The 22,317-nt window shown below is 41.0% G+C and overlaps 1 protein-coding gene across 1 annotated transcript in view; it reads right to left on the bottom strand.

The window, feature by feature from the left end:
* Positions 1-22,317, bottom strand: part of GRM3 (glutamate metabotropic receptor 3) — a 193,269-nt gene that overhangs the window by 51,130 nt on the left and 119,822 nt on the right. The window contains exon 3 of the mRNA XM_081102566.1: positions 14,090-14,945. Coding sequence (XP_080958692.1) covers positions 14,090-14,945 — 856 coding nt within the window. The remainder of the gene's footprint in view (positions 1-14,089; positions 14,946-22,317) is intronic.

Genomic DNA, 22,317 nt, shown 5'->3' with positions numbered 1-22,317 from the left:
AACTTTTACTCTAAGGCTGGCACATGAAGCAATTGAATGGCACCTCCTGTGCCATAAACAAAAATTTATGGTTGAAATAAGTTGCTGTCAGGTTCTGCTCTCCCTTTCCTACTTCTTACCTAATATTTCCCTTATGATGAAATATTCACATGAAAATAGATGTTCTGGGCAATTTTATTATGAGCTCCAAACAAACAGGAAAAATGACACGCTGGCCTGTATCGATTAAAGATGCTCCCACGGGACAAGAAACCAAGAAACAGTGTTGACTAGATTAAATTTTTTATGAAGTGGGGAAAAATGATCCTTTGTTTTAGTGATACTGAAAGATAAAGGCACTCCTCTGTGGTGATGTTATGTAAAAAGGTAGGAACTTATTCCAGTGAGTATGTTTTTATGTGATTGTGTGTATGTGACAAACGAGTGTTTTAATTACAATTTTCAGTGGGGGAGGGGTGGAGGAGGGAAGAACTTCTTTTCCAAAAAGATTTTTTAAATATGTGTTTTGATTCATTTTAGAGAGAGAGGAAGGGAGGGAGAGGGGAAGAGAGAGAAAAGTCGATGTAAGAGTGAAACATCATTCACCTGCCTCCTGCATGCCCCCTACTGGGGATCGAGCCTGCAACCTGGGCATGTCTTCTGACCTGGAATCAAACTGGCAACCTTTTGCTGCATGAGCCAATGCTCAACCAACTGAGCCACACCAGCCAGCACTGTACAAGTATATTTTTTAAAATGTAAATTACTAAACAGGTGGTTTTATTGCCCTAATACTTCTTTTATGGCCCTTAACGCATCCTGCCTCACATTATGTTGCAAGATATATTCTTGCCTCTCCTAGAGTAGTGGTTGTTGGAGGGTAGTGATCACATCTTTTTTCTTTGTCCCCTTTCCCCTTTCTAGTGTCTAACATAAGAAAGATGCTTCAATAAGTGTTGCAGAAATGACTTAATACTTTGATCAATGAAGCCCATAACATTTTATGATGGTCTATCATTAATAATAAATTATGATGGGGATAGAAATAGGCCACCTTGCTATCACTGTTATGCACAGGATGTGCATGAGGCCAGAACAACTTGAGGATTGCCTGAAGTAACACAATTAGATTAGAGGCTTTGTGTGGTGGGAAGACAGGTTTACAGAGAGAAGAATATCCTATTATCACCACAGCATTTGGGGCTGAACAAACATCACTCAGTGGCTTTCTCTTTCTTTTTGTAGCTATCATCAAGAATTGTATGGTAGGAAGTCTAGATGTGAGTGTACAAATTTCTATAGAAGCACATTGCTATTTTTGTAAGTACTTTTGTCCAGTCTTGAGTCTGGAGTATAAAAATGACAACAATGTGAAGAGTAAATTCATGTGTGTTTAGTTGGTGATGCAAAATGGAGAGAATTGATTCTGGCTCTAATTGAGCACCTTGAAGACTTTAACAAAAGGCTTGCTCTTTAGACATTAAAATGTCTTAGATTCCTCTGTATTTATGAAAGATACATATTAGGATGTCAACATTGACAGGTCTCTTTAGGTTTATTTATTAGCTTTTTGGGTGTGTAACCATACTTTTAAAGAGTGCCCTATTCGAAATCTTTGATATTGTTCCTGTCACTTCTTTCTCAGAGCCTCCAAATGGCTTCTCATAGAACAGAGTGGAAGCCAAAATCCTTACAAGGTCCCCCAGGACCTGGACCCCACCACCTCCCTGTTCTCAGCTCCTCTCTTCCTTCCATGCGAACTCCATCCAGCCACTCTTCAGTGCTTCCCTGAAACACATCAAGCAGGCCTCTCACCTCAGGCCTTGTTATTTCCTTCCTGGGAATGCTCTCCCTCACTATTTCCACACGGCTATTTCCTACTTCCTTCAGGTCTCTGCTCATCTATCAAATCGCCAGCGAGGTTTCCCCTTAACACCTTTTATAAAACAGTAACTCATCCCACTCAACTCCCACACACACACCTGGGACTCCCTTGTCCACTCACCCTGCTTTGTTTTTCTCATGGCATATACCACCATGCGACATGCTGCATATTTACTGGCTTATTTATGGAATATAAGCTCTGTAGGGTGGAGCCTTTGTTACGTTTCACTGCTTAGTTCCTGATGTAGAGAAGGTCAGCAATAAATATTGAATGACTACATGAAATTTACATGATTCTTCCAAGTTCCCTTCTAATCCCATCTCCTTCAGGGAAGTCTTTCCAGCGTGAGTGGAATGGGGATTACCATGCTCTAACTACAACCAGAAATTTTAATCTTCCCAGGAATACCTTAGTCATATGAAAGGTAAAAACAAAATTACTGTATCTGGTGGTTCTATTTGGCACTCAACATATATGTAGTGTTTCTAACTATTAACAGATGGATCCAGGAGTGGCTAGGTGGCTTGCCCCAAGCCACAGAGCCATGCAGCCTTAGATCTAGAATAAATATGAACTTTTCTGATTCAGTCTCTTGTTCTGATGAGTGCCAATATTCTTTCAAGACTTGCCAATAATAAACAAAACCAGGCTAATTTTGCCCTCAGTCACTTTTGTCTGCTTTATTAGACAAGAATCACTATATGCCTGTGACCTGGGAAGTTGAGGGGATATATCACTGGATAACAATCAAAACACATGAATCTAATCCAGGAGGGTTCTTTTTTCTTTGACCTTGGTCAGGTCATTTTACCTCTCCCATCCTCCATTTTCTCATTTATAAGATGAGGACTAATAACATCTACTCAACCTAGTTTACAAGGTTGTGGTAAGAATCTAATATAGTGTGTTTAAAGTGTTTAAAAAATGACAAAGTGATGAGTGAGATGCATTTTCACAATTATTATTAGGATTCTGAATTTGGGGCAATATCTTCATTTTAGTTTCTTGTTGAATAAGCTCTTGTGATGGGCCATCAAATGTGAGGGACAAGGAAATAAACTCTTTGGCACACTGTGGCCTGATATTTAACTGTTTAAATGGATGAGCTTGCACACTAATGGAACTGTGCTCATTCAATCTCTGTAGTTTGGATGATGAAATTTAAACTGTAGATGCCAGTATAAAAGAGTAGAAGGTTGGAATATCAACCTCTTGTTTTCTTACTTCTGTTGTCAAATTATTTGATCTTATTTCGCTTCTGAAAGTGTCTGTCAGTATCCTAAATATTGCTATAATATTTTAAATAAAACTATGATATAACATTTCAAAGAAAAAGGAAACAAGGAATTCATTTATTTTCCTTTTTAAAATACTGTTTAGCTATTCATTCAGCAGGAAAGACCCTTGCAAGACAAAAGGTAAAAGAACTTAATAAATGTCTGCACTGAAAAGAGAGGAGTTAAATGGCGGAAGGATTATCGTGTAAGTTCATAGGGAGAATCTAGGCAGGCAAACACAGGTACAAAGATATCTCTGGTAGTTGGCTCTTTTACTTTCCTCTTAGAAGCATTTTATTTACATTTTTATGTTTAAAATATTTCTGGAGATGACACAGAGTTTTTAATGAATAAAAATGAAGAGGATATAAATAACTGCATTATCCAAAGGCTTTCTTTTTGATGACTGAAAAATGTTAACTTTTCTGTTTTCTGCGTTTGTTAAAATTGAACTAATTAGACTATAAGCATTTTAGGTACAGAAAACATTTTTTAAGTACCCCAAGAAGCTGATATAGTGCTACCATGGGATTATTGGTCACTGGATATTCTATATAAACAAAAGTTTGTGATAGAAAATTCTTAAGTTCTAATTTATGAAAGTACCAATGGTATTTTTAATTTTTTTAGAAACAAAAGTTGATATATAGCAAATTATTGTCACCACTCAACAACATGAACACAACAAGAGTAACTTTGGAATACACCAAAGAAACAAATCCCTAAAACTAGTATGGTCTTGGATGGAAATTCTGGAAGTTTCAGACCCAGTATATTTTCCCTTTTTTAAAAATATCAATTTACTTTTAATTAAGTGTGGAGCTTTGTAATAGAATGAAAGAAAGGGGAAAGGGAAGAAAAATGCAGTCTTAAACAGCATTTAAGATAAGTGACCTGTAGTCTGAATTTATCTTTTTGCAATTTACTATTGATTTTTGGAAATAACAGTATGATAATTGTGACTATTGATCTAGTACAATTTGATGGTCTCAGAGGAAGGAGCAAAGTATAAAATTGGAGGCCTTTGCTATGAGTCATTCTTTATTGAAGACACCATTATGGCAATTAATGAAAGAGTTAATACATTCCTTTTTGGATAATGAACATTTGAGGGCAATTGTTTATTACTGCAACTGCACACAGTGAGCTGAGCTAAGTGCCAATAGAACAGGAGTTTTTTTTCTGAATCACTTGGAAGTAATTCCTTTCTTTATTTTGGCTTTCTAGTGTCCTGTTGAGGGTAAGTAGGTATATGGAAGTGGGAAAAGGTATTTCTAATGCAACCAAGATTGGAAACCTTTAGAAGACTAGTTTACTGTGGAGAATGCCAGGTGTCCCAAAGGTCAGGAATATAGGCTAAGCTTATTTTTAAACTATATATCAGTTATAGTTTTTAAAAATACTCAGAATATTTTGTTCAATCTCCAGACACCTATGTAAGTGATGTTATTGTAAATATACATGATATCCAAAAAGTCTGAAAGTATATAGGGAATTATATATAGACAAAGATGCTAATTGACTGTACCTTTGCTATGCCCTAAGCCACACCCACCAGCCAATCAGAGTGACTATATGCAAATTAACCCAACAAGATGGCGGCCGGCAGCCACGGAGCTGGAGCAAGCAGGAGGCTTGGTTGCCTGGGCGATGGAGGAAGCCAACCTTCCCGCCAGCCCTGAGCCAGCTGAGGCCTCCGCTCATGGCAACAAAGTTTCAATTATAGAAGACAAATAAATCCCAGATACCTGCTTCCAGCCAGCCTCCACTGGGAGCTTGGGTGGCTGGGGGTTGTGGCCAGCCTGCAAACAGCCATCAGCCCCTCACCCAGGCTGGCCACACCCTCATGGGGTGAGGGTCCCCACTAGGGGGCTTAGCTAGCCTGAAAACGGCCCTCAGCCTCTCACCCAGACTGGCCAGGCACCCCAGCAGGACCCCCCAGCCTGAAGGGGCTGTGGCCAGCCTGCAAACAGCCATCAGCCCCTCACCCAGGCTGGCCAGGCACCCCAGCGGGACTCCCACCCTGATCCGGGACACCCTTCAGGGCAAACCAGCTGGCCCCCACCCATGCACCAGGCCTCTATCCTATATAATAAAAGGGTAATATGAAAATTGACTCTAACAGCAGAAGGACTGGGAATGACTGGTCACTATGACACACACTGACCACCAGGGGGCAGATGCTCAATGCAGGAGCTCCCCCTGGTGGTCAGTGTGCTCCACAGGGGGAGCTCTGCTCAGCCACAAGCCAGGCTGATGGCTGCCAGTACAACAGTGGTGGTGGGAGCCTCTCCTGCCTCCTCAACAGTGCTAAGGATGTCCAACTGCAGCTGAGGCCTGCACCCCACTGGCAAGTAGACATCCCCTGAGGGCTCCCGGGCTGTCAGAGAGATGTCTGATTGCCAGCTTGAGCCCGATCCCCTAGGGAGCGGGCCTAAGCCAGGAGGTGGTCATCCCCTGAGGGGTCCCAGACTGGGAGAGGGCACAGGCTGGGCTGAGGGACCCCCCCAAGTGCACAAATTTTTGTGCACTGGGCCTCTAGTGTATATATATATATATATATATATATATATATATGTATATATCAGTGATGGCGAACCTATGACACACGTCAGAGGTGACACGCTCATTTTTTTGTTGATTTTTCTTTGTTAAATGGCATTTAAATATATAAAATAAATATCAAAAATATAAGTCTTTGTTTTACTATGGTTGCAAATATCAAAAAATTTCTATATGTGACACGGCACCAGAGTTAAGTTAAGGTTTTCCAAAATGCTGACACACCGAGCTCAAAAGGTTCGCCATCACTGATATATATCATCATCATCATCATCTTCACCTGAGGATATGTTAAAAAACAACAACAACAACTTGATTTCAGAGAGAAAGAAAAGGAGAAAAAGTGAGAGAGAGAAACATCAATATGAGAAAGAAACCTTAATAGGTTGCCTCCCATATATGCCCCAACTGGGAATAAAACTCATTCAACCTAGGTGTGTGCCCTGATTGGGAATTGTACCTGCAACTTTTTGGTGTACAAGATAATGCTCCAATCAACTGGCCAAGGCTAGTAAATAATATATTTATCATGCTATTTCCTGATAAGCAAGGTGATAGAATCCATTTCTTAAATACTTTATTGAGGGTGATTACTCTTTCCTGCTTCATAGACAGGATGGCTCTTCAAATGAATCAAGATAACTTAAGGTTATTAAATACTAATACTAGTCATAACAACTATCCTATCTAATAAAGAGGGAATATGCTAATTGACCCTCATGTCGTTGCAAAGATGGCAGCACCCATAGCCAATAAGGAGGGAATATGCTAATTGACTGCCCCACCTCAAATATGGCAGCACCCATAGCCACAAGATGGCTGGCAGGGGAGGGCAGTTGTGGGTGATCAGGCCTGCAGGGAGGGCAGTTAGGGGCGACTGGGCAGACGGGAGCAGTTAGCAGTTTCCGTGCTTTTGTGGGGAGAAAGCAAGATCAAGAGCAGCTTGCTCCTTCAGAGAATTCAAAGCCCATTCATCTAAAGATGTGACCATTACCATTTTGGCTTCCTCACTGTGCCTTGGATGGCCCACAGGGATCGGGCCTAAACTGGCAGTCGGACAACCCCTGAGGGGTCCCAGATTGGAGAGGGTGCAGGCTGGCCTGAGGGACACCCCCTCACCCCCTGCCCAGTGCATAAATTTCATGCACTGGGACTCTAGTATATATATAAAAGCCTAAGTGACCATTATGACTGAATGAACAGAACGACCGATTGACCAGTCACTATGATGTGCATTGACCACCACGGGGCAGATTCTCAATGCAGGAGCTTCCCCTTTATGGTCAGTGCACTCCCACAGCCAACCTCCCATGGCCGGCTGCCGGGAGCCGGTCCATGCTTGCTGTTTCAAGGGACCTGGCATATATGGCATACTGTCTATGTGTTTTAACCAAGGTCTCTGAGAAAGGTTGTTTCCCCAGGTAGGGATTTTCCCCTGAAGTTAGGGAGGGAATAAAATCCCTTAACTAAGTGCCAGGCGGGTAAGTAATCACTTTAACTATGAACAATCATGCTTAAGCTACATAATCTTTACTCCCCGGAATGGAGATAAGAAACGCCCTAACCTTTGTAATAGAGATTGATAGGATTGAATCAACTGGTATAAATACAGATGTAACAAGACAGCAAGAGACACAGAGAGAGAGACAGAAATTGGCACAGAACCTACACAGAACGTTCTCTAGAGACAGAAGAACTTCGCTGGAGAGAACATGGCAAAAGATCCTGGACTGAACCTGACTACAGAAATTGGCAAGAGAACCTGACTAGAACCTGGTGACTGAACCTGGCTGGAGAACCTGGACAGAACCTGGCTGGAGAACCTAGCAAGGGAACATGGCTACAGAACCTGGCTGGAGAACCTGGAGAACCTGGCTGGAGATCCTAACCAGAACTTCGCTGGAGATCCTGACCAGAACTTGGCTAGAGATCCTGGCTAGGCTGCTGATCAACTGAACGCTGTCTCCGTGTCCTTCCTTCTTCGCCAACTCCATCTATACCTTTGGGGACCCCTGGACCTGCTGGGGCAGGACCCCGGCAGCCGGCCAACTGCCCGCAGTCCCTCTCCCTGGCTGGTCGGCCTCCATGGGCCGCTGATGCTAAACCGTTTGTAGATTGCCTGCTTCTGGGTTGGGGTTTTGTATGTAGCAGAGCAGCTCCCTTGCTGCAATCTATTGAAAGTCAGCCCTTGACCCAAGGGTTTGTCTCACTCCCAGCCTCTCCCTTCCCTGGGGGTCACCTGCCCACCACGGTGGTGGTGCGGCAATGAGGGAAGGAGGAGGGGGGAAGGTGGGGGACTACATTGTGGCGGGGCAGCATTGGAGTCTGGCGTCCATTCCTTTTGTGCCCCGCCTGGTGACCATTGCCTCCTTTCCCAACCCTGCAGGGGCCTTTGGGCCCAGGACTGGGACAGGAAACCGTGGGTGGGTGGCGGTGGACTCGGCCCCTTTCCCAGGGGGGGATGAGGGCCGGCTCCCTCCTCAGAATCGGCAGCCAACCTCCTGCAATCCCTCTCCCTGCAGCCAACTTCCCATGGTTCCTTCCTCCCCCTCCCCGCACCCCATGCAGGAATTCATGCACTGGACCTCTAGTATGGTAATAATAATAGTAACAAGCAGCAGCAGCAATAGCAGGAAGCTCAGGCCAAAGTGGAAAATTACGTTTCTAGAGGCTCCTGTTCTCCACTGTGTGACCTTAAAATGAGAATCATTTCTCAAGCTTCTAAGACACCAGAGCATGGAGGCACAGTGCATACACAAGTAAGCTACCACGTTAGTGGTGGCCTTTGGGGGTTTAAATCGTATTCTTGTGACCCCAGGAAGCTGACCAGGGAGAAAAGGGAGAAAAGAAGTGCAGGATATTTATCTCTATGTTTTGGAAATGCTTTTGATCAGCAGAGCTGGAACAAGTTTCTGTGCTTTTGTGGGAACTACAAATGTTCCAGGGGAGGAAGCAAGATCAAGAGCAGCTTGCTCTTTCAGGGACTTCAAAGCCCATTCATCTAAAGATGTGGCCATTACCATTCTGGCTTCCTCACTGTGCCTTGGATGGCCCTGAACTTTTCAAGAGGAGAGCCTTGCTGGGTCGGCGCCAGCTTGAACAGATTCCTTGGAGTGCAGTGTCCCAGAAAATCTGCCCTTCCTGGCCTGTGCTCTGGGGTTACAGCCCCATACCAGGAGTGATCCTTGTACCTACTGGACTACCCATCTGCCTCTCTCCCAGGTGTGGAGAACTGTACATGTAAAACAAGGCTGGGCCATCTTTACCAGGCTTCAGGTCTTCCCTGATCTCAGTAGTCTGTCTCCTTGCTGGTACCAAGTGATGAGTGTGAAAATAAGAATAAGAATAAGAATAAGAATAAGAGAAAGAAGAAGAAGAAGAGGAATAAGAAGGAGAAGGAGAAGAGACAAGCAAGGAACTAAATGAACAAAAACAATGTAAGAACTGTGTGTTCCATTACCCAATCCTATTATGAGCACCAGTCTAGCAGTAACAAGAAGTTGTCCTTTTGTCTGCAAGTCAAGCCATTGGAGTAAGATTTGTACAGTGAGTCTAGATTTCTTCTAGGCATAAGATACACAACTTTTTCTAATCCAAAACAAAAACAAAAACTGAAACAGAACTCAAAGACCCTCATGCTGAAGCCCCCCTAATCCTGCTCCGGCGCCCGATGCTGTTAAAGCTCCATGCTGCAGACCTGCATCTTGTTTCCTGTTAGGTCCTCAGGTCTAAAACTATCTATGGAATGAATGACTAAATCAGGACCTTGATGGTTTGGTCTGTCACCAATTATGTGATCCTGATAAATTTTCTGTTGTCAAATTCTCAATTTCTCCATTATCGAGCATTTTAGCCAAACCCTGGAAATCACTCAGAGGAATGTCATAAATGTTAATCCCAAGATACGGGAATTCTGGGACATATCTTGGAGCACCTCTGGCAATATGTTCAGTAAGTGGGAACTCTTTCTTTTGAATTGGATCTACTCTGGATACCGCATCACCCTGACAGCTGAGTTGACTTTTATGTGCTTCTGTAGTGAAGATAATAATACTGACATTCTGAATTTCCCCCTCTGTCAAGTGAGGAGTAGGGGCAAGTTCATCTTTGAGGAAGGCCTTTTGTAACTCTATAATTTTGTTCTATTCCACTTTCTGGAACTGGTCTCAGAACAAAATGTGAGAGAAATTATACTGTACTGTGAACATACAAAATGACAGTGATATTGCATTTCTTTAAATGTTTAACATCCTTTTCGGTTTCCTCTGCTTTTAACTGTCTTGAGTAGTTTAAGCTTTCCTTATACAGAATGAACTCATGAAATTTTATTCAAAGCAAGTTCGAAAAGTCACATGACACCAAACAATTCTCATTTAAATATTTACTTTAGAATTCTGAATGACATGGCTCTTTCAGATGAAAAACAAGTACTAATAAAAAATGCTTTGAAACTTTTATTTAAATACCTAATATTTATATTCTATGGCTCAGCTTTCAAAGTATGGGTGTTTATGAACCACCAGAGTTCCAAATAATTAAAAAAGTGGCCCAGGAGCATTAAAGGGAGAATAAATAAAAAGGAGCACAAAAAGAAACATATTTCAAACCTACTGATTGGTCATCTTTCATTCTTTTAACAAACATTCCATTACTATCTTGTGTGTGTCAGAAACTATGGTAGTAGTTTGGGATCACAGTCCTCTACTTCCCAGGCTCCTTGTGTATGTACGAAAGCAACACTGGATTCAGTGCCTTGGAGTTCAGTCTTGGCCTCTGCCACTAGCCTGATGATGGATGACCTTGGGCAAGTCACTTTCAGTTTTGGGGCTTCTTCTATAAAACAGTAATAGATAAGAGATTTGGAACTAATGCTGTTTGATTTTAAATTTATCTCTCTCAAATACAATGATAGCACATAACTAAAAGATAGTGTTTAGGTTAAAAAACACACACAAAGTAAGTCATTCCAGAAATTCTAGAAGTCATATACATTTCTATTACAAAATTCATCTATATAATAAAAGCCTAAGTGACCATTATGGCAGAATGACTGGTCGCTATGATGCGCACTGACCACCAGGGGGCAGATCCTCAATGCACGAGCTGACCCCTGGTGGTCAGTGCACTCCCATGGGGGAGGGCGCTCAGCCAGAAGCTAGGCTCATGGCTGGTGAGCACAGCAGCACTACCGAGTGGTGGCAGCAAGTGCAGCAGGCCAGGATGAGCGCAAGTGGCGTGGCGCCAGGTCCCGATTTGGGCTCCTCCCTGGCCACCTGCCACTTGGTGCACTGATACATCCCCCAAGGGGTCCTGGATTGTGAGAGGGTGCAGATTCGGCTGAGGGTGCATTTCGGCCCCCGCCCCCCCCCCCCCCTGCCATGAACGAATTTTGTGCACTCGGCCTCTAGTTTGTTAATAAAACACATACATTAAATTTCCACAAAAAAGAATAATATTATAAATCTATTTATTGTTTTTTCTCATTCCTTATTTATTCAGGAAATATTTACATAATACCCACTCTGTCCCAGAAATTGTGTTGGGTGTTTGAGATCAGAGATGAAATATTCCCTGCCTTAAGAAAAGCTCACAATTTAGAAATGGAGCTAGAGAAGGAAATATGAGTGCTATTCATAATCAACAAATATTTGCTGAGTGCCCATTATACTTGGGATACATCAGTGAACAAAACTGATAATGATCCTTTTTTATGGAGTTTATATTCAAGCATGAAGATCAAATCATACAGAATAAACATGAAAATTATAAATGATGTGGTATGAGAAAAGGAGAAAAAAATCATGGTGTTAAAAAAGTAGAGCAGGTTAAAGGGTAATGGGGCACCTATGGTGGGGGTTGGTTCAGTACATCGCAGTTTTAAGAAGGTTGCCAGGTGGGCCTCATTGGGAAGCTAACATTTATGTAAAGGCTTGAAGGGAGTAAGGGAATTAATTAGCCATAGGAGGTATCTGGGGAAAGACATTAGGAGCAAAGAGAACTGTCAGTGAAAAGTCCCTAAGTTTGGAAACAAGGGTGCTGGAATGAAATGAGAGTGGGGGGGAGTAAAAGGAGGTGACAGAAGAGTAGTAAGAGTCAGGGAGGGGGCAGATCAGGTAGGGCCTTGTAGGACATTTTAATGTACACATTTAGATAATTTAGCATCTTGGTATCTTCCCATAGTAATGCATTTTCTTGTCCAATCCTCATATTTACCTGGTGGCCGAACTAAATTCCCTCTCTTTTCTGTAGTTTCAATGTTTCTTTTTCATTTTTATTGATTGATTTGAGAAACCTTGGAGTATTACTGGGATGATGCTCTAACCAACTGAGCTACCCAGTCAGGGCCTAAATCTGTTTTCCACCCTTCTACTCTCTTCTGAGTTGGTGAATGACTGGTAATGCCAGACAAATTGAGAAAACTGAAATACCACTTTCTGGTCAGGTCTGCACAGCAAACCAAATTGTAGAATCAAAGTCAGTTATTAAACAAAGCAGACCAAAACAAAACGAACAAACGCACAAAACCAACTTTTTAAAAATCCAAATAATGGCCTTATTTCTCTATTTTTCTTTAACATTTTAGACTCAAACAGCCAGGGAATGAAGAGAAATATTTTGGTTACATAAAACACCTTCCAAAGGCTCCTTGAAATTTAAGAGTTCCCTTTCTATGAGCTTTTGATGAGTAGATATATTTGCATGCTCAGGAGTAAAGAATGAACTAGAATAACAAAATTAATTGATGCACATGGTGAATAAAGATAAGTGATTACTCCAAGGTAGTCAGGAAGGGAAAGAAGGATGCTTATCTTATTCATCCTTAAGAATTAAGTGCATTGTAGATATGATTTATAGATACCTGAGAGTTCATTTATATTTAGGGTAAAGATATCCTTTTTTACTGACTCTATGGTTCATTCTTATTTTCTGGAGATGTCAGTGGGAACTTACCTGTTACTCTGAGATAGAAACAAATGTGGGAATACAGAGCACAGAAAAGGTTTTCATCTTTACCACCTACAAAAGTCACTCTAATATTAAGAGACGGTATCTGTCAGATGGGTAGGAAGGAATATTGACATAATTGATTTCTGCTACTTTTGGCTCCCTGTGGGTAAAATGAAGAAAAGATGTGCAAGAATGAAGGGTGGTCATTTTTGTAATTGTCTTCAAGGCTGGTTTAGGGATTAGAATTCTAAAATAGGAAATAATAGTCATGGGATCCTCTCTTAGTATTACCAGTGATTTTTCAGACCATTTGACTTCTGAGTGATCACCTAGAAGGGAGATCTGAGAATTGCCTCTTGCTCCAATGATGGTATGATTTGAGCATATACACTTTCCTGTCTTAAATGATAAATTAATTGAAACATACTGTGCAGACTAGAATGATACCTCAGTGCCATGGGACATTATTAGCAATTTAGGCAAATTGAAAGCATTTTATCATTGTAATATTTTTGACATAAAAATCTTTTGTGCCCACTAATATTACATACCATTTAATCATTTAGAATTAAGCTGAAGTCCCCAGAACCAGTACTTTAATGCACTTATATTACTTGCATCTTAGTAGAGAACGGTACCCTAAAGATTTTGTGCTTCTTATATGTTAGTTATACATAAAAATGCAATGTTATATTTAGAAATATTTAGATATAAACAGAGAGGCAGCAAAACCCACTTTAAACACACTTTTGCATGTTCACTACTGTATCAGAATGACTTCCATCAGTCTTCAACTTGCTTATACTCAGGCTCCCAGAAAAAAGTTTCATTTCATAATATAATTTAAGAAAAGCCACAATTCTGAATGCCGACAAGGAAATGTTTCTATATAGCAGAAGAAATAACCTCAAATGCCTGGAAATCTCCATGGCCTGAGTAACTTTCCCTCATCCCCCTTCATTCACCCCCCACCCGCCCCCAACTTGACTCTGGGAAAAGAGTGTGTGTTTCTCTCTCACCTACAGTGAAAGTTATGAGGTTCTTTTGCTCAAATCACCCACAAGGAAGCCTTGGAAGTTCATGTTCCTTAGGGAGCTGTCAGTTCTGCTCAGGAAGATTAAATGCCCTGATCCGGGTTGTCACATTTTACAGCGAACAACAAGCAAGAGAGTGAATGTAGCATAGCCCACATCCGGCAGCTACCACCATCAATCAGCCCTGCCTAGGGGGCCTTTCGATGCCACATAGGGTACCAGCCAAGACATTCACTAAACAATAAGAAAGAACATCAAAGAGCCATCGTATTGCATCTCACCATGTCTGTTTAACAGTTTAAACCCTTGCTGTGGCTGGGAAACCATTTCTGGGTGGATGTACCTGCCTCCTGCTGGACATCCCTGCTTGCACCCTAGAAGATGAGGCAAGGCTCCATGCTTACCTGTGAAGTTGATTTTCAGCAAGTAATCCTTGTACAGCTTCTTCCCGTCCAGGATCTTCATAGCGTCGCACAGCTTGGTGGTGTTGGGACAGAGGGTGCGCTGCATTTTGTGCAGCGCGTGGGCCATGGCATAGACCGCGTTCACCACAAACATGATCTTGGATTCCTGCTCGTAGTTGCTGCTGTCGATGGCCAAGTGCTTGTCGCAGGGGCGCCGGTGGTTGCGCTTGTTCTGGAGGCTGCACTGGAACTTCTGCTCCCAGAAGTCCCGGAACCAGGGGTTGCGGTGGTTGTTGTAGGGGTTGAGGCTCTGGAAATAGCGATCAAACGGGCGGACCCGCTGCGAGGCCAGCTCCAGGGTGATGGCGCCGTCGGCCACGTGCTCGCTGCCCTTGACGATGCTCTCCTGCGCGCCCCAGCCGTCGCTGGCCACCCAGGTGAAGGAGGCGTTGGCGCGGCTGGCGGCGGCGATGAGCTCCCGCGAGTCGTCCCCCCGCATGAAGAGGACCACGACGCGCGCGTTGGGCTTCTGCAGCAGCTCGCGGATCACGCTGTCGTAGGACTTGCGGATGTTGGAGCGCCCCACCTTCTCGGCCGTGGCGATGCAGATGTTGCGCAGGCGGGCTTCCTGCTCGAAGGCCTCGATCCCCGTCTCCCCGTAGTCGCCCTCCGAGGCCACGGTGGACACGTAGGTCCAGTTGAAGAAACGCAAGATCTCGGCCATGGCTTTGGCCTGGTAGAAGTCCGGGGGCACGGTCCTGGCGAAGTAGTCGTAGCGGGATTTGTCGCTGAGTTTGGCGCTGGTGGAGGCGTAGCTGATCTGAGGGATCTGGAAGAGCCTGAGCAGGTTTGCCACCTGGAGGAGGGAGCCAGGGGAAGCAGGTGCTTTAGAAACCCAGGGACAGAAAGAAACAGATAGTGCCAGGCTCTTTACCCAGCGCCTGTGTCCCCTCCAGATGACTGAACTTTTCCTGGAGCTTTGCCAGAGCGGTTCTGGATACTGCATTTTGGAGATGAGGGAGCGGGTTCCAAACAGGTAGTGTATGATTTGGGAAAGGACATAGTAGAAAAATGAGGGTACACCCCCCCCCCCCGCCCCCAGACTTTATGCTCGACCCTGGACTAGGATTACTCTTGTTCAGGTGTCCTCAGCGTGTTTGTTTGAAATGTGTGGGGTTCTCGGTCAAACAATGAGCTACAGTGAGCTACAGTGACTCGGCCAAATTCAGTTTTTAGACAGTTTGGCTGCAGCCTGGATGTTGTCGAATTCTCACTTCCCCCTCTTTTGCTAAAAACGGCAGTTTCTGAAAGAGCCTAATTTGGGAACTGTATGCCACATGGACAGTTCAAATTAGACATTTATTATCTAGGTTAAGTAAAAAAAAAAATCAATTCTATTTGGTCCACCCCAAATTTTAGGCATATACTTTTCTAAACTTCTGAAGAACTTGACCAGTATTTTCTTTTGAAACACTTCTTTCTATTTGAACAATGTGAAAGGAAAGCATACAAATGTTATCATTATAGTATTTTGGTTATAAAGCAAATACAGAAACATTGAGGACCTTGCCAAGAAAGAACCATCTCTTTCAAAATGTTTAAAACTTATTCTGAATGAAGGATTTAAATTTCTTATCATTCACCTATCAATAATGTTTCACTATTTTTATTTATTATAGAATAAAAAAGGAAAGTGAAGTTAGCTTATCAAGAAGCATTTTATGCATAGAGTATTTGCATAAATATATTTTTAAAAATCTACAGAGATTATATATATATATATATATATATATATATATATATATATATATATATATAAGTTTGTTTTTATTTTTCCTGGCTACCCCACATATTCTGAACATGTCTATCTCTATACTGACTTTAGTTAAATTACATAATATACAAAGTGGACTTTAATCAGAAACCACATTAAATATTCCTATATACTTTATAGAGTATTTTCAAATTTTCCTTCTAGAAATTATGGTTTCAGGTTGATATTTGACATGTAGGAAGCACAGCTTGAAATAGGCAGCTGTTAGCAAAAAGCACAAAAAATGTGAAACAGCAGACCTCTGAGTCCTGCTTAATCATCTGAGTCCTGGCAGGTTCACACACAGCCACACAGCATGTTCTTGGAGATCGGGACTGCTATACAGCCAATACTTCCGATATAGCCCGGAGCTACCACAAATGTTTTCTGTATCTTTTCAAATCTGGGTACCTCTTACTTAACTACAAATAGAACAGTTAGAAAATCTGGTACTTAGCATGCAGTATAATGCACATTTAAGAACCAACTATTTCTTGCATTTTTGCATTTGGTAAAGACTTTAAAAAACATTTTAGGAGATGAGTGAAATTGAGGGAATAGAAGTCAGTGGATGAGTGGGTGGATGAAGACTAGTATAACATGTATTTCTTCTTGCCTCAGGATCAGGAGACCCTGGCCTATAGTGATTCATTTAGACATAGGAACGTGGCTTGTTTTCTCAGCCTGATTGAGATGACTGAGATAGCACTGAGCCAGTACTGTCAATACCTCCACACGGAGTACCTGGCTTACTTTGGGTTTATGTACTACTGTGTCGGAATGATGATAAGAGTCTGTGCAGAGACTTTGCTTGATTATGGAGTTCCTGGTTAGCACTGGAGAGGCCATCTCGTCTTGATGCTACAGTTTCTCATCTTCAAGCTATATTCATCAGGACTTGAACCCCTCAGGGAGGCAGAGAATGAAAGCACCTGAAAAATGCCCGGAGACACAGTCTGGCAACTAGGAACCGCAGTGAAAGGATCCTAAACTGCTGAAACTGTTCTTCCAAGGGAACAAGTAATGAGAAGCTGCTTAAGAAAAGAGCTCATGCCTTTTGGCTGATAGGATCCGGTGGCTTCATGCCTACCTCTCCAGGATATCTGAGAACATTTTACAAGCAAGGCAGACTGTACAAGAGCATGAACTAGGCATGCAATACTGGAAATATGATGAAGATTCTCTACATGGGGAAGGGGCACAATGAGCTGTAGCATTTTGGAGGGTGGTGGGTTAGGATAAAATTGTAGTTGTTGCTATCATTTTAAAGAGTCTCTCTCTCTCTCTCTCTCTCTCTCTCTCTCTCTCTCTCTCTCTCTCTCATAAGGAGTCTAGCACCTACTATAGGCAAAGGAGGCGTGTTCAGTGAGCTGAGACATGAGAATGGAACACTAATAAGGACGTAAGCATAATCTCAATTGTATCACCTATATTGAATCATAGAGCAAAGTGTTGAACTGCTTTTATCATGGTGAGCTGTTCCTTTTAAAATTAAGTTCCTTGGATTATAAGAGTAAAAATGCTTAATGTAAAAAGTAATCACCACAGAAGTCATCAGGTTATAAACCTTCCTTCTTTTCCCCCCTCACCCACCCTAACTTGATTTCTAGAGAGTACTGAAATTTATGGCTTAGATTATGTATTTTAAAAAAGGTATTTATTCTATTGTAAAACCACAATGTGTGTGTGTGTTCTCCTTTAATACTCACAAAGGACTTTTATAATAGATTAAAAAGTGGGGACAAAAATCAAGATTTAGAAGCAGATCTTTTCACTTTAAGTACCTTGGTCATTCTCTCATAAATTCCTGTCTACCCTCTCCTGTGTGACTATGAATCTGAAGTTTAAATTGCAGAAAGACACTGAGGTTGGAAGAACAGGAGAGAGGAACCAAAACAATAAGGTATGAACAAGGAATTGCCTGCTTGCTATGAGCAGGAACTTTCTTTTTAGCATAAAACTTAAAACTAGAGTTGGGGGATGTTCAGATAGTTGTCAGCTAGATGTTTTCTCTCTCCTTTGTCCCAAAAATGGGCATCTGAAATATTCCTGACTTGCTGTCCTGGCCATATGGTTTCTCTGAGAAAAAGATGGAGAATAAGGGGAACTCCTACACTGGACATCATTTTTAAAATAAGAACCATTTTAGGATGGGGAAGTAATGTGAAATTTTGGAAGAAAGTTACCCAATTAGAATATTAGTAGGAGTGGAGGAAGAAAAAACATGGTCTAGGTATATATGCTTTAGACAAAAATGCTTTAAATGTAGAGATAACTGCTTATGGATAGAATCTCTAAAAAGGTCAAGAGAAATAGGAAGACTTAAAAAAATAATTCCGACAATACAGAGTAGTCTCAACAAGACAGAAAAGATAAGATCTTCAAAGAACCCACAGGGTTGCAAGGGTGCACTGGGGAATTTGAGTGTTAAAAGAACTAGTGAACAAGGGATGGGTGTTGTTGGTATGTTCAGTCCTTGGGCATCTCCATGGACAACGTGAAAGATTGGCACGAACCTGTGAGAACTAGGAAGACTGAAGCAGAATGTGAAAATGGAACAATGTGGTTTTTCTCATTGGTATTGTTTTGAGTTTAAGTTATATTTTAGATGAAGATGTGGTGGAAAGAGAGAAACACTGGGTGGGGAAGTTGGTTCTAGGTGAGAAAAGAAAGACACCTGCCTAATCCCTCTTGCTTTTTCATTCTCCTCAGTAAGAATATTTCCTAACCTGAAAATAGTAATACAATAATGTGAAAAAGTTATCTCACATCAAAGTGGGGAATAAGAGCAAAAGAAAGCTCATACTCATAGTAATTGAGTTTGCCTCCAGTTCAGAGTCCTAAAAGAAATCACATTGAATTATGTAATCAATAATCTTTGATAAATCAATAATGGGAGAACAGTCAGGGTGTGCAAAGGTAGGAGCAAGGAACTATAAGTAACGAATAAATATAAATTAATAAATATGACATACTTTGGTAACTTTCTAGAGTAGAGTTACTTAGAACTGAACAAGGCGAGTACCAAGAATTAGCACAGGTTCACTAAGAGTCAATTCCACTAGAATCTTTGCAGTGTTAGTTGAACCATTCAGGGAAGAGTGGTAGCCATGGAGGACCATGACTTCCACAAAGTGTTGATGACATTATTTGGACTCTTGTGGAAAAGGAAAAGTGACAGGAAATAGATGACAAAGTTAAATATATTAAAAGAGAACAGCTTGGAAGAAAGTCTGTATGAGATGGTCAAATAAGATTAAATTTATATCAATGACTTTGGAAAAAAAAAAAGATCTTTACATTTTAGAGCTGGAAGAGCCATGACGATAATATAAGCCTTTTGTTTTATAGGAGAGGAAATTGAAGCTCACTGGGTGAGGTGACTTTCTAAAATTTACACAACCAACAAGTGAAAAGCAAAAATTAAACCCAGTCTCTTGATTTTTTCAAAGGACTTGTCTCCCTCTCTGGCAATAAGGTGATATTACAATAGGAAGAGATATGTTTCTGAGTTTAAGTTAAAATTACAAAAGTGAAGAAAGTATAAAAAAAAACCCAACTAATAGAAAATGAAGGTACAGATGCAAAGTCGGGGGGGGGGTGCTAAAGTCAAAGGGGGATTATTAAGTGGTTTGCTTCCTTTAGATTCCAATTTAGACCCAACTGTTGTAGATGCATTATCTCCTTTAACCCCATTACAATCTTATGAAGTAGAAACTACAATTATCTCATTTTAGATTGAGCACCTAGAAATCTTGCTGAAGAGCACATATGTGGTAAAGACAGGATTTGATCCCAGGCATTTTGATACTATGCTCAACTTCCCACACTAATACAATCAATTTTGCAATCCGTGCTCTTAACCTCTGCCATACATGATTCCTTGCACTAAAATGTAGTGACATATTTCAAGTTATAATATTCTTTTTTCCCTTTTTATTTCTAAAGACACGAGTTCCTTGATTTGAGAACCATAAGCAAGCGCTCCTTCTTATTAAATATGTACTTTTTCATTGTCAGTTTATACTTTATAGTGGCTTCATAAACATTTGTTTACTGAATGACCATATACAGAGATAACAAGAGTTGTCTAAGAATTCAGGGGAAATTTCAACTGAAAGGTTGAAAGCTTCAAGCTATGCATATCATGATCAGATTTGGCTTTATGATTTATGTGAAAAACACAATGACCTTATGGCAGAACCTCTTATTTCTGGGGCTTGAGAGACTGCAGGCAGACTTAGCAGAAGCCCTTTGCACATGTGGCCTGTACTAGAGTTTTATATTTAATGTTTAAACACCTTGGAATTTCCGTTTTCTGGACGGTTTGAATTTATCCAGAACTAGATATTACAATGTTTTCACTGTAGCCTATCATATGACAAATGTATAAACTCTTTTTTTTGTTTGTTTTTGCTCAAGAAGAAATGCTAGGATGCTGTTCTTGGCTAGGTAACTCATAGATTTTCCAGTAGATACTGTGATCTAAAATTAATAGTTTTGTCTTTTTCCAACTTCCGTAGTTGTATGGTGGAGTAGGATGGTCTTCACGTGCAATCATTGTCCAATCCATGAATGTTACTTACATGTCATTGACCATCTGCCACCATTTTCCCTTCCAAGTGAACTCAAGTCTATCTAGTTTCTTCAGTTTACTATGTTCTCAAATGTACATGCCTTTGCACATGTGGGTCCTGCTTAAGTGACATTTACCACCTGTCTGCTCAGCTAATCCATTCAAGGGCTCCTTTTCTGGGAAATCTTTTTGACACCTCACTTCAGGCTGAATTGTGTGCCCATTCTCCCTTTCATTCCTTCATATATTTCCCGCATGACTCTAATCAAAGTATATGGTGATTTCTAGATTATTCACTGATTCCTCTACTGGAATGAAAGCTTTTAAGGATAGGAAATGTGTATTTTTAACCCCATATTTCCTTAATGTCTTGTAGAGTATAGAGGTGCTACATAATGTTTGTTAAATGAATGAGTTGGTACATGAATCTGTAGTTTCCTGCTTAACATGTAACTTTTTCTAATTACAAGGGTAAGTTTCTGTGGGAATAGCTGACCACCAGCAAGCAATATAAAGCTACTCTCAAACACTACTGATAAACAATTTCCTGTGCAATATATAAGGGTGTCCCAAAATTCACACAAGAGTAATTTTGATAGAAAACACAGGTTTATAATTAAAAATTGTAATTTTTTTTGATTCATAAAGTATACAGTATAGGGTTATGTATGGAATAGCATATTGGGTAAATGGCCTCCACGCTTTGCTGGCACATACGCACTCTTTTGTTGAAATTTTCTATGACCATTTTGCATAAATGTGGCTGAATTTCGATGAGGCTCATTTTCATCTTGATGGCTTGGTTAATCAACAAAATTGTCGCATTTGGGGTTCAGAAAATCCACGAGTGATTGTTGAGAAACAAATGCATCCACAACGTGTCACTGTTTGGTGCGGATTTTGGGCTGGAGGCATCATCAGACCATTCTTCGAAAATGCGGTTGCTTAGGCAATAACAGTTATCGTGACATGATAATCTATTTACCCGATATGCTATTCCATACATAACCCTATACAGTATACTTTATGAATCAATAAAAACTTTACAACTTTTAATTACAAACCTGTGTTTTCTATCAAAATTACTTCTTGTGTGAATTTTGGGACACCCTTATATCCCTCATTACTTATAGTCAATTTTCACCAAAATAAGAGGATATATAAGACAAGTAATTGACTCAGAACTTTAGGAATCTGGCACAAAGGTTTTCATACCATTAAAATCAATTTCTCTAAATTATCTCTGTGTAACTATCTAGGTATAGACAAAAGGAAGTCAATATTATACTAACTGGCCATTGAGCCAATCCCCTTTAAGCTAGAAAACTGCCTTTTTGTTCTAAGGGAAACAAACTAAAAGCCTTATTCATGAAACCTTAATCCTCAAATCACATAAACCTAAAGAAGGAGTCATGTAAACTTATACCTAAGGCAGGCTTCACCAAATGAGCACTAATAAGATCAGCTGGTAAGGTAAGGCTTTTCTGGAGACAAATGAATTGTGTGCAAGACACATAAGCAGCCAAACACTCAGAGCTCAGATCATTTGCTCACTTATAGCTCTTTCTTAGCAATGTCTAAAACATTATCTTTCCCATAATCAATAGCTGATTGTGGAGTGATGCTACTGTAGGCATCCGAACCATCCTTCTTTATTGTTGAGAACTCTGGGTGAAAGACCAGTTTATTTGGGAATTTTACATCTGACATTTTTTAGCAAGTCATGGGACTCTTTAGAATTTCAGGTGTCATGCTTCATTTCAATGATTCTCTGATCAAGGGGGCCAAAAGAGTATGAACTATGGGAAAGAGCTCAGATAACCTAGTATTCTTTGATGT

The sequence above is a fragment of the Myotis nattereri genome (assembly GCF_964212035.1).
Source record: "Myotis nattereri genome assembly, chromosome: 11".
NCBI classification, from domain to species: domain Eukaryota; kingdom Metazoa; phylum Chordata; class Mammalia; order Chiroptera; family Vespertilionidae; genus Myotis; species Myotis nattereri.
The sequence above is the reverse complement of the archived record's forward strand: the minus strand, read 5'-3'. Positions and strand labels throughout refer to the sequence as shown.